Here is a 13888-nt window from a genome sequence, read left to right on the forward strand (position 1 = left end):
TCAACGCGCTTTGTTAGGGATACGGAAGCTGAGAGATTTTTCAACAATGGCTGTGTCCCAATTCAGGGTGCTGCACCCTTTGAAGGCTGCATACATCATCAGTCTCATTTAAGAAAAATAACCATTAGATTGCAAAGTCAGAAAGAAATTACAATATTTTACACCTCACAATGAATATAAGCCAATTTTATTCCGGTTACTTTTCTTAAATATGACATCCTTGATGACGTATGCAGCCTTCAAATGAGACCTCTGGAGGACGCAGCCTCTGAAATGAGACGCAGCTCTTGTCACAGAAGGAGTGTGTTTTTGGTTGTGAGGGAAAGATCACCTTTTTCAGCTTACCAAAGAACCCAGCGTCAAGAGAACAGAGGATGAACCTTGTTTTTCCAGGGCAGCAATGGGGTTGTGCATGTATGTTTGTTCCCGGGATTTCGGTGATGAATGTTTTGTAAACAAATCCCAGTGCGGCGCTGGTTTTACAGATTGCAGGCGGTGAGTAAAGCTGCATCAGATATCTGTGTTTTGTTGGTAATCAGCGTGCAAGTGCATAAAATGTAAACAACATGAACGCTTTTGTTTCATTTGTATTTATAATGATGTCACAGCTTGCAGACGATCTCTACTCAAAAGCTGCGCGCGCTCGTGAGTCTTTAGCTCCGCCCACAGCACTGACGGCAGATACGCCTCCAGGAGCTCTGCTTTTTTCGGAAAGACTCCGTACAGCGTATCTATCTTTTATAAATATGATAAAACTAAAGACGTTTGGAAGATGAAGGATGCAGTATTACTCTATATGTACTCAAGATTAACATGAGATTGGCAGAAACTGGGTGTGATACCCCCCCCCCCCTTAAGTTTTCTTCTGGGAACAAACAAGTCACAGTATTCCTCATTTAAATAATTCAAGCCCAAGGCATATGCAAATAAAGGGGGCGTGGCCTGGTTGAGTTGTGTTAGTAGTGTATTCAAACTTGCAGTTATGGTAAGAGGCATTATGGTCTGAAATGCACGCAAAGTGGTTGACCAATCACAACACACTAATCCAGCTCACCAATTAGAGCACATTGTGCTTTTCAGAATGAGGGGCTTCATAGAGACAGGAACTAAACAAAGCATTACTGTCAGACTGGGAAGAGAGGTGCTGCAACAATGCAAAATGTTTTTTGTTTTTTTTACATTCAAGCATGAAAACCTGTTCTGTAGACCCCAAAACAAAATCAAGTCTTTGTAAATGGCCACTTTAAAACACATTACAAGGTGTATTTTTGTGTTTTTCTGATTCTTTTCTGAACCCTGAAATAAAATAACTTCAGCAGGATATTTCTCCCCCAAATTGAGTTTATTGTACCATAAACCTGTATCAACCTTGTATCCACCTTACCTGTTTGGAAATTGTCAAGCAAAAAGGATGGGAATGAACCTTGTGCCTGTGCTGAGTGCTTATTTTGATCGGGAGCAAATAGAGTCAAGGATCATGAGGAAGTTGTTGGTGGGAAAACAAATTTGTTGATAAAAGCTCTTTTCTTTCTCCATTACTGCAGGTTACACTAGAGATACGTCATTTCTGGAGATGGTGGTTGATATTGTACAAGAGCTAAAGAGGGCCAATCCTAACCTTGTATATGGTGAGTGTTTTTCAGTCTCTTTGATCCTAGGTTAACACAATGCTGTATAGATCAGTGTCTTTTATACATTCTATATTGTTTTTACAGGCATGTCTATACACTTTCGTTCAAAAGTTTAGGGTATGATTTTGTTTTTGAAAGAAATTAATACTTTTCTTTAGCAAGAATGCATTAAAGGTAGAGTAGGCAATTTCGGAGAGGCTAGCAATAGCAAGCTAGCTTTGAAAGCATAAGATCCCACCCCCCCTTCAGGTCGTTCTCTAAAGCCATAGCTCCTTCAAAACACATGAGCCAGAGCAAAGTCTGCAAAGAGTCACTAGAGATGGCGTTAAATTACCTCATGTCTCAAAGCACATTAGGGCTGCAACGATTAATCGCGATTAATCGTTTGCAAAATAAAAGTCTGTATTTACGTAATATATATGTGTGTGTTCTGTGTATAATAATTATGTATATATAAATACACATACATACAGGTATAAAGTTTAGAAATATATATTTATATATATTTTATATTACATATAAACATAAATATTTTATATATATATATCAAATTTTTCTTAAATATGTACATGAATGTGTGTGTATTTATATATATTTATATATATATATATAAAATTATTATACACAGAACACACACACATATATTACGTAAACACAGACTTTTATTTTGCAAACGATTAATCGCGATTAATCATTGCAGCCCTAAAGCACATTACATTACAGTAATAATGAAAGTAAACAACTTACAGAGCTCTGACTTGTACCACCTGACTGCTGCAGATTAATTTCAGTGTTGATACTGTTGACATAGAAATGTATAAATCCGAGTCACAGGTTGCCATCTCCTAACTACAGTAGTTATGGCATGAACGCATAATGCAATGATTAGATGAACGTTTTTTGGTCCTGAGACTTCTACAGTAGATATATGTAGATTTTTTAATATTTAGGCCACTTCTGTTATTTATTGCTATCAAGATGTGAGGAGATTTTCAACCAGTACAATAATTAGTGTTTATAATACAAATCGCATACCCTACCTTTAAATTGATCAGAAGTGACAGTAAAGAGTACGGAAGAGGATTAGGGCCAAGCAATAATAAAATAATAAAACCATCTCGAGATTAAAGTTGATAAATTTCGAGAAAAAAGTCGAGATAAAATGTTGAGAATAAAGTCATTAAATTACGAGAAAAAAAGTCATTAAATTACGAGAACAAATTCGTTAAATTATGAGAAAAAAAGTCGTTCAATTTCGAAAAAAAAGTCGAGATAAAATGTTGAGAATAAATTCATTAAATTACGAGAAAAAAGTCGTTAAATTATTCGAGAGACTTCCTTCAAAAACCCAAACTTTTGAACGGTAGTGTATATTAACCTTGTACATTAAAGAATAACTTGTTTAACTCTGTTTTTCTGTCAGTTTGTGACCCTGTCTTAGGTGACCATGGTTCAATGGTAAGCTTGCTTGTGTTCTAGATCCTCTCTTTCTTTCTTCTGTCCCATTATGTTCATTATACAGGAAATAGAATTCAGAATAAGCTGACATTTATTTTTCATAGTACTCTTTGTCTTTTGCAGTATGTTCCTCAGAATCTCCATCCTGTGTACAAGAATAAAGTGGTACCTGTGGCCGATATCATCACACCCAACCAGTTTGAGGCAGAGTGAGTAAAATACCCTCCACTCAACAGCTTTGTGTGTGTTATCTTGTGATTGGATGTTTCTGTGCTGCAAATGTCAAACCTCCAGCCCCTCACCGGCTTTCAGTAAGATTGCTGACTGAAGAGTAATATTGTAGTGCTCCCTGGTGGTCAGTCGTGGCTTTACACTTAAATCTTCAGTCCCTCTTAGCTGTTCACATCACACTGATCTCCAATCAACTCTTCTAACTCTGTGCTCTTCATTCCAGGTTATTGACAGGGAAGAATATCAGCACAGAGAAAGATGCTGTTGAGGTGAGTTTAAATACACACATCAGAAATGGACCTCACAGTAGGCTTACTAAAAGAAAGCAATGTCTTAATATAAATTACATGCACTAGCATGCATATGTTATTATTAGTAATATTAGTGTTGTTACTACAATTATCTTCGATAGTAATGTTTTAAAATTATTGCTATTTTATTATCTTAATGTTATTAATGTTTTATGTTACAGTGAATATTATTATTGTTATTATTATTAGATGATAATAATAATATAATATATAATCAATAATACTTATATAATGAGATATATATATATATATATATATATATATATATATATATATATATATATATATATAATAGATTTTTAAAATTCTTATATTATTATTCTTATTGCCTTATCAATTAATTATTAATATATAACTACTGATTATTATAATAATTGTTGTATATTATATTATATTATTAATATATCGTCAATAATAATACAAATAATATTAATAATAATAATTTTATATATATATATATATATATATATATAATATAATTATTATTTTTATTTTTATTATTATTGCCATAATATTATTTAATAATTATTAATAAATAATTACTAATTGTTATAACAATTATTTGTTGTTATTACTATTATTATCTATAATAATCTATAATCTATAATCAATAATAATTATTATATTAATAATAATAATAGAAATTATATAAATAGCATAATTACTATTGATTATAATGGTAATAATATGTAGTATTATTATTATTATTATTATTATTGCCTTTAATATTATCTAATAATTATTCATTATTAATATGTAAATACTAATTATTTTTATAATTATTTATGTTGTTACTATTATTTAAAAACATATTATTAATCTTTTAATAATAATTATTATTATTAATATATAATTACTATTGATTATAATAGTAGTAATATTATTGTTATCATTATTAGAAAAACATTTGTAACCCCTTTGGATACAAAAGTCAACCATCAACAAGAAACGCATCATATGTTGCTGTTCACATGATAATGGAGCCCAGTAAAGGTCTCTGACTGTGTTTGTGTGTTCAGGTGATGGATCTTCTGCATAAGATGGGTCCAGACACCGTGGTCATCACCAGCTCTGATCTGCCCCCTCGTCTCGGAGACAGATTTCTGGTGTCTCTTGGCAGTCAGCGCATTTGTAAGTGTGTGTGTGTGTCCATGTGTGCTTCCTGTGGAACTCAAAATTGCTTTGTCATGAATTTAAACAGTGGGAGATAATCGTTTGTGGATTTGACGGATGACAAAATGTGCAATTATAGATCTTATTGGAATGCATGTGGATTCAAAAATGTTTATATTTACTTGTATATTTATATTATATATTTATCGCTTTGAACCACCTTCATGGGGTTGTGTAGCCTAGTGGGTGAAGATCAGGACTGGTTCAGGTATGGTCAATTCTTGTGAAGAATGCATGACATGAATAAAATACCCATGTTTCTGCAGTGATGCCAGACGGTACAAGGAAGACCCAGCGGATCCGAATAGAGGTGCCGAAAGTGGATGCGGTGTTTGTGGGGACTGGTGATCTATTTGCTGCTATGCTGTTGGCCTGGACTCACCATTACCCAACAGACCTGAAGGTACAGAATATTAAATCATCATGTCATAGATGCATCAAAGTGATCAGGCAGTGCAGTAAGAAAATGCTGATCGAGTGTTATTCTGTCTTGTTCTTTTTCTCAGACGGCATGTGAGAAGACTTTCTCCGTCATGCACCATGTCATTCAGAGGACTATATCTTATGCCCATGGTAACACAACAGCCAAAACTTGTTTATGTTATATGTATGTGCATGATGTAGAGTTGTTTCAATGCCAAAATTCTAGTATCAATTGTTACAATATTAAAATTACAAACGAAAATGGTCTTCAAGTACTTTTACTGTAAGTAAACATTGTTTTATCTTTTTCAAGTAATTATTCAAGTGAACAGTCAGTGATAAAATGAAGAACAAAAAATATAGCTGCAAGCAGCAATTAAGGGGCCAAGCACAACAGAAGCAAACAAGGAAGCTAGCAGCAGACCAACAAAGTCAAAATGGACTATGATAGCAGCTGAGACAAAGACACTGCATGTCAATTTTGTCAATCAGACCAACAGTACTGTATTTAGAGCCAATTTCATATTTTGTTAAATTATAGCAGTCCCACCGCTTTTTTGTGTGTTCTCAGAGTGCCCCCGTACATAAGTGTGTCTAAATTGGTGAAAATATCTCAAGATTGCATTTTTTACCACTTTTTTTGCCACTTGCTGTCAAAATTTTGACATTTGGCCATTAGCATGTAGTCAACAACATATGTTTCCGATTTTCCTATGGTGGTTTCAAACAGTTTCTAATATATTCACAGATGTTGTTTAAACACTAAATCACAATGTTGCACTAACCATAAGGCGAAACATAGCATGTTTGGTATCGTTGGACTCGGCAAGGATCACTCGCGTGAAAATAAGACAACCACATCCAAAGTTATATTCATGTGATTTTTTTATTTTAACACTAGGTGGCGCTGATCTGAAACTTCTCAGACTCCTTCAGGGCATCATGCCGATGACCAATACCGAGTTTCGTAATGATATGTTTTTGCAGCATTTTACTACAAAATTCTAAATGGCCAACGCCCAAAATGGCCCGATATGGGAAAATTGGATATCACTCGACTCAGCATGATGCCCATAATCCACCGAGATTATTTAAAAAATAGCCATATTTTGTATCTCCGGACCAGTAGATGGCGCTGCACCGAAACGCAGCATGCCGCCTCATGTCATGCTTGTGATGTATCAAGTTTGGTCTGAATACGATAAAGCGTTGGGGAGATAGAGCCTTACGTCTATTTTTGCAAGTGCTACGTTTTTCAAAAACAGTTTGACAAATCAACTTGAATTCCATAACTTTTTTTTGTCATGGTCTGGAGATGATCTGGTTCAATTTTTGTGAAAAATAGCAGTCTTGAGCCAAGGAATCGGAGGAAAAAAGGATTTTGTTTCTATGATTTTCTTCCTTACTGTTAAAAAGTTATTCGCATAAACATGCAAATTTGGACAGTTGGTTGAGATGGAGACTCCAAATTTGCTCTGTTTACAGTTTAGGCTGTCCTCTATCTGTCTGCCAAATTTCATAACTTTGCCATAGACTCAAGAGTGGAAGAAGAAGAATAAATAGAACGCCAACGGATACAACCTTCGGTGCTTAGCCCCTAATAAGCAGTGCTTGATGTTTTCTAGGTATTTTCCAGCAATATGAAGCACATATTTAATTAAAATGACAAACTTGATTAAAAAACATAAGATATTCACTCATACATTTCTTAGGTTTACAGTTATGATCATTGAAAAGCCTAAGCAATGTCATTCATCCATCACTGTCATAGTGTCATTATGTATATAAATTAAAGTAAAGCTGGGGGCAGTAGTTTTTTTTTTGTTTTAGCTATTTTAAATAGTAATAATATTTCACAATATTACTGTTTTACTGTGTTTTTGATCAAATATATGCAGCCTTGGTGAGCCAAAGAGACTTTCAAAAACATTTAAAAATCTTACAAAAATAACAGCAGCCATATCACCCTGTAGCCCAAGACTTGTTGCCCAGTAAAGCTAAGCAGGGCTAAGTCTGGTTAGTACCTGGATGGGAGACCTCCTGGGAAAACTAGGTTGCTGCTGGAAGCAGTGTTAATGAGGCCAGCAGGGGGTGCTCACCCTGTGGTCTGTGTGGATCTTAACAAAGACTATAGAATAACACAAGACGTGTCACTCGTATTGTTTTGAATGGGAGAAAGTGTAACGCACAATATGGCGGAATAAGTCCCGCCTTCTAAATAAGAGCCAATCGCCGACTGGTAAAGTCATCGCGTCACTTCAGCGGCCGTTAGAATCACCGGTTTCTATAGAAACAGTCAGACGCGCGCCTCCGAAGAGACGCGCATTTAGGTCTGCGCATGCGCATTAGCTTGATCCAGCCTGAAAAATATTTTTTTTTTAGTCATGATTTGAGCGTTTAGAAACTAAATTTATGAGCCGGTTGTTGTTAGATTTCATTGGTGATTTCAAATATGAAATTTAATCGTAAGGTTGGTGAACAGTTTTGGAGAATTTGATGTTTTCCCATTCAAAGAGATTGCATGATGCCCAGGATGCCCGAAAGGCGTTTCAAAGATGGCCGCCGAGTGAAATGACTTGTCTTAAAGGGACTTTGATCTTAACGCCCCAGTATAGTGACGGGGACACTGTACTGTAACAAGCACCATCCTTCAGTTGAGACGTTAAACCAACGTCCTGACTCTTCTGTGGTCATTAAAAAGCCAATGGCACTTCTCGTAAAGAGTAGGGGCGTAACCCCAGTGTCCTGGCCAAATTCCCTCCGTTGGCCCTTACCAATCATGACCCCCTAATAATCCCCATCCATTGAATTGGCTCAATCACTTTCTCTCCTCTCCACCTACAGCTGGTGTGTGGTGAGCGCACTGGTGCCGTTGTACTGTGGCTGCCGTTGCATCATCCAAGTGGATGCTGCACACTGGTGGTGGATGAGGAGGGACCCCTGATGTGATTGTAAAGTGCTTTGTGTGTACAGTAGTACATATGAAAGCGCTATATGAATGCCTCATTCATTCATTTATTCATTCACTCGATAAGCTTATTTTATTTTAATGCTTTTCTCTCTTTCTCTTGTATGTTCATCAGAAATGGCAGGTCCTGGTAGAAGACCTAGCCCGGCTCAGCTGGAGTTACGGATGGTCCAGAGTAAAGCGGACATAGAGGATCCAGCCATAGTCATGGAGGCGACCGTTCTATAGAGCCGCCACATGCCACATCTCATCCACACATCTCACCCTCCGCTCACAACTGCACAATGTATAGATGTTGTACATTTTGATATGTAATGTGACATTGCCTTAGAATCTCAGCCAGAGCACAACAGTTCCATTCTTAAGAGATTCAGCAGGGTACGGCCAAACAGGCGAGAGGGGGAGAGCGATCGCTTGTGCTCCGAGAGAGTATAACGCAGAGAAAAGAGAAGAGAAGAAGAGAATGGGAGAGATGATCGCCCTCTCATTCACACTCTTGCAATCTTCACCATCTCTGTCTCTCTCTCTCTTTCTCTCAAAGCTCCTCAAGAACTCCGGTTCGTCCTGCACATAAAGCCCGGTCACTGGCATTTCCAGACCAGGTCAGTTATGTACCTAAACTGCCATCGATCTAGTGAGGACCAATTTAAAAAATTACGTTAATATAGATGTGACGCTTTCTACACTCTAGGATTTTGAGTCAGAGCTGTTCAGCAACAAACATAGAAAACAAAACCTAGATGGCTGAGTCTCACAAAAACTCTCTAGAAATGTCTGGGTCATTTTTTTTTTTTTTTTTTCTCAAAATCAAAAGGTAAAAATAAGATTATATTTATTGCATAGAAGAAAAAGAAGGCTATTATTAGGACCATTACATTTTTGTGTATTATGCTATTAGTTTTATGTCAGTTAAGTGTAAGAATAATAATAAATTATGTTATTTTTATTATTATTATATTATTCAGTTAATGTGTTTTCTCATCAATTCTCAGTAGCTTAGTGTAATGTGGAAAAAAATGTCTAATTTTCAAATCATTCTCAAATCTCATTTTTTATATTAATCTTTATCTTTATTTATTATTATTTTGTATGTTTTGTTTTTTGTTTTTAATATTGTGGCCAGACAGGATGATTTTCATGACCATATTACTTTTTTTCAGGGATAAAATGTGATTATTTGTCATAGTACAAACAATGTTGGTCCTAAAAATAGATTTTCTTTATGCAAAATTTAATTCTGTATTTTTGTCATTTGAGAATTACCCAGAAAGCTTGGTCTTTTGCTCACTGTGGTTCTTGATAAGATACCTGTATCTGGAAAAGATAGGTTGTGGCCAACCTCAAAAAATGCACAAGTTGTTAAATGTGTATTACAGACCCAAAGCATTTGTGTGAGAGTCCAACTTGTGTTTAAATATGTATTTTATTGTTTTTTTTTTTTTGTTTGTTTGTTTTTTTGTGTGACTATTTTCTCCCAAAAAGGGAGTTTTTATTGAAGAGATGCTCTGCTGTATTTTGTGACTTGATGTTGATGTTTTTGGTGAGAAGTACTGTAATAATTTTTGGCCTTGCTCATGTGTATGATTTTATTCTCTTTCCATTGATTTCATTTTGCATTGAGCATTTATAAATGCGGAAGTTCTAGCATTTCACTTCATGTTTGTTTGTCAATGTAACTAACATTATCATCTCATTTGCTTTGAACTGATTGTATTTGCATTGATAATCTACTTGTTTGTACAAGCAGAAGAGACTTTAAAAGTAGTTTTATCTTTTTATTTGATAGTATTTTCATATCTTAAAAGGAAAAGACTTGTATGAAGTCTGAAGTACTGGGGAAACGTTTTAAAATGCCTTGATTAAACGTAGTTCTGTATGTGTGCTGGTCTGGTGATCTGCACCAGGTTCTCTCTCACTGTGCCAGAGAACATGGTGTCTCTTGGTTACAATGCTGTGAAAGATAATAAAAGGCAGATGAGTTGTACATTTAATCAGACTTGCTCTCCTTTGTTCAGTTCATAAGGAGATTGATTCAGGCGACATCTTCTTTTCTGCCGTATGTCTGTTTATATTTTGATTTCTCAAGTATTATTTTTGCTTTAGTTTTGACTTCTGATTTACACCTAACTAATGCTCTTCCAAAATTAGTCACTTCTTTAATCCATCGGTTCATTCTTTGATCATTTTTGAGTTGCATTTGTCTTCTAACCACTCAAAATTCATTCTGAGTGAATCTCACAAAAACATATCCGTGTCACATTTAACCCCATACTCAAAAGAAGGAACAAGAAAGATAGACACAGAAAAAAAAACATGTTTTCTTTTAAAGAAACAAACCCTATTTTAGGACCCTTTTTTCAATTCTTGGTTATACAATAATTGTTTAATTGGTGGAACAAAAAAGTAGAACAAAAACAAATATTATGTATGAATATTTTATAATATAAATGTGATAATCATAATTATTAATACTTATGTATAATATATAGCTTTTGCATTACCATAATGTCATACTTAATTGTCATGAAAATTAATAAATAATTTTCTTTAAAGAAATATTTTATCTATTTTGATTTTGGAGTAAAATATGACCCAGCCTTTTTCTTGGGAGGTTTCGTGAGATTCACCTGTTTTCATCCACTTCAACCACTATCTTATTTTCCATAGAAAAAAAAAAAAAAGAAGAAGAAGAAAAAGTTGGCCATGTGCAGGACTAATCAGGGGGTCAGCATTGCTCTGAGGGGCATGTGCTTCAGCTTTTCATGAGTTCCTGAGCTGTTATCTAACTTCTTATGTGTACTTATACGTTGTGTACGTGTATGTGTGAATGACAAAAGGATGGTTCTACTGTGAGAGTGCGAGTATTTGTGTTCTCTAAAGGAAAATGAGGGTGTGAAGGAATAAAATGGGGGGAGGGGATGCAAATAAATATGAAAAGCCAAGTTTAGTCTTTGTGAATACTGACATATTACTGGTATTCAGATGATCATGACATCAATGATGGCATCACTGTCTCCGAGTGAACTGTACTGTTACCATTTGCACTTTGTGTAATGGAGGCCAGCTGTTTGGTACATTTGGTGCCATGACCCGGATGGTAGTGAGGTTTAGGGAGTGAGTGTACCAGAGGCCATCTAGTAAGAGCTGTGCAGCAACTGACAGTAGAGCTAGTGATGCTAGTGTGCCTGCCTCCCATGCCTGAGAGACGCCAGTTCGAATCCCGCTCGGAGCGGTGCGAGTAGAAACGGAGGGGTTGCATTTGGTGCCGTGACCCGGATGGGAGTGAGGTTTAGGGGGTGAGTGTAATGGAGGCCAGCTAGTAAGAGCTGTGCAGGTAAGAGGTGCATTAGCAACTGACTGTAGAGCTAGTGACACTAGTGTGCCTGCCTCCCATGGTGGAGACGCCGTTTCGAATCCCGTTCGGAATGGTGTGACTAGAACCAGAGGGAGTTACATTTGGTGCCGTGACTCAGATGGGAGTGAGGTTATAGGGGGATGAGTGTAACGGAGGCCATCTACTAAGAGCTGTGTGTGTAAACCTCACTCTCCTGATCTCAAGAGGCACACTAGCAACTGACACTAGAGGCTGTGGACTTTAGCGTCCTTTTTAGCGTGCCCACCTCCCACGCTGGATATGCAGATTCGAATCCCGCTCAGAGCGGATCAAGTAGGACCGATTACATTTGGTGCCGTGACCCAGATAGGAATGAGGTTTAGGGGAGTGAGTGTAACGGAGGCCAGCTAGTAAAAGATGTACGAGTAAACCTCACTCATCTGGCCTCAAGAAGTGTACTAGTGACTGACACTAGAGACTGTGGTATAGCACGCCCACCTCCCATGCCGGAGACGCCAGTTCAAATCCCGCTCGGAGCGGGTCAAGTAGAACCGGAGGGGGTTACATTTGGTGCCGTGACCCGGATGGGAGTGAGGTTTAGGGGGATGAGTGTAATGAAGGCCAGCTAGTAAGAGCTGTGCGAGTAAACCTCACTCCCATGGCCTCAAGAAGAGTGCTAGAGACTGCAGTATTTGTCGTCCTTGTTAGCGGGCCCTCCTCCCATGCTGGAGATGACAGTTCGAATCGTGCTCAGAGCGGGTCGAGTAGGACCGGTTACATTGGCACTCGCCCAAGTGCTGCTTAACAGGTTTAATTAGAGGAAAATGGCCAATTCTGCTTGAAGATGCCTTGGTGAACAGTCAACCTTTTCTTCTGCAGAAAAACATGCATGCTAACTATATTTAAAGATGTCAAAGACATGCTTACTATGAGAGCACGCTTGTGTTTACTGTTAATGGAACAAGTGTGTCCTGATATAAGAAAACCTGTCAGAGCCTCACGAAGACTAAAAAAAAAGAAAAAAAAAAAAGTAGGCAGCCAAATATTTTGACTGTTATAGCAGTGATGTCTAGTACATTCCCTGAGGGAACTGTAGTGAAGAACTTTTTTGGACGAACTACATTTTTGTTTGTTCTGTAATGTTTGTAAATTGTATATTGGTCTGTGGAAATTATGTGTTGTCTATTGTAAGACTGTGGATCAAAGATGACCAAATGACGCTGAGCTCCCTCTAGTGGACGGAGCTTATATCGTCTGGGAAAAACTATTCCACTACCTTTATTTAGGCTATGAACAAAATGATCTTTAGTATATAGGTCCCTTAATGCCATTCTTTTTTAATCTGATGAGTGTAGACAATGTCCTGACTCCATATGATACGGTTATATATCGCTTGGACCTATACCTCATCATGTGTATGTCATTTCCTGTGTTTTGTATTATTAGCTGCCTTCCATCACAAGGCATTGAATGCCTTACAACATGTACAAAAGCATTTCAGGCCTACTAGTGCTCAAAAAAATTCATCTGTTCTTCGCGTTAGTGCGACTTCCATAGCTCTGACTCTTGAAGTGAGTGTAGGATTTATATTTATAGGTTTTTTAATGTCATTTTTGTTGAATTTCAATTCCACACAGACGGAGGTGCGAGACAGAATATTTCCTGAGGCTGTTTGTAATGTAGGATGAAACATCTGTAGAAAATGATGGAATTCGACAGAAATGATTCATTGTGTCTGTCTTTGGAATCATTATTTCATCTGTAAAATGAGTGTTTAAAACCACTGTGCTTGCTGTAATGTACTCTTGTCCTCAACAGTACTGTTTGATAGAAGATGCTACGGCAAGAGTACATGAGAATACACTTGAACATGTGTCCTTCTCACAGAACGCCAAATATGAATTTTAGTGACATCATAATGGGCAGTATGACATGTTGCCAAGGCAACAATTGGAGGCACCATTCTACTTCTCTGTAAATATGTCTGTCTCTCTTAACAGTTCTAATAGTGACATGTCAGTGCTTCACGATTCATTTTGATTCCCTCTCTGTTGACATGGTTGATATCAGAAAACCTTTTTTTTTTCTTTCTTTGGTTTTCTGTTCTGAATGGGGTCAGAAAAGACAATAAAAATAAATGTTTGGTAAAGTTTTTAGTGCTTTGTTTTCAAATTCTGAATATTTTATAATATGTAACAATAAAGATTGTAGTGTACAAATCCACATTTATAATGTATGTATGTTATAATGCAATAAAGAAAAACAAAGTATTATATTAAACTCTGTATATTTGTGTGTGTTTTTAGGTGGGGAGGGGGTTAAAATGAAATGCAGCATCAGTACAGCCTCAAACTTTGAT

At 36.6% G+C, this 13888-nt stretch overlaps 1 protein-coding gene across 2 annotated transcripts in view; it reads left to right on the forward strand.

Annotated features, from left to right (window-relative positions):
* The window catches only part of pdxkb (pyridoxal (pyridoxine, vitamin B6) kinase b), a 29764-nt gene extending 19578 nt beyond the window's left edge, over nucleotides 1-10186 (forward strand). For both annotated transcript variants that reach the window (XM_048196418.1, XM_048196417.1), the window contains 8 exons: nucleotides 1545-1628; nucleotides 3055-3089; nucleotides 3213-3298; nucleotides 3544-3589; nucleotides 4651-4762; nucleotides 5071-5207; nucleotides 5311-5377; nucleotides 8311-10186. In XM_048196418.1, coding sequence (XP_048052375.1) covers nucleotides 1545-1628; nucleotides 3055-3089; nucleotides 3213-3298; nucleotides 3544-3589; nucleotides 4651-4762; nucleotides 5071-5207; nucleotides 5311-5377; nucleotides 8311-8423 — 680 coding nt within the window. In that variant the 3' untranslated portion in view covers nucleotides 8424-10186. The remainder of the gene's footprint in view (nucleotides 1-1544; nucleotides 1629-3054; nucleotides 3090-3212; nucleotides 3299-3543; nucleotides 3590-4650; nucleotides 4763-5070; nucleotides 5208-5310; nucleotides 5378-8310) is intronic.
* Nucleotides 10187-13888: the final 3702 nt, after the last annotated feature.

The sequence above is a fragment of the Megalobrama amblycephala genome, linkage group LG7 (genome assembly GCF_018812025.1).
Source record: "Megalobrama amblycephala isolate DHTTF-2021 linkage group LG7, ASM1881202v1, whole genome shotgun sequence".
Taxonomy (NCBI): domain Eukaryota; kingdom Metazoa; phylum Chordata; class Actinopteri; order Cypriniformes; family Xenocyprididae; genus Megalobrama; species Megalobrama amblycephala.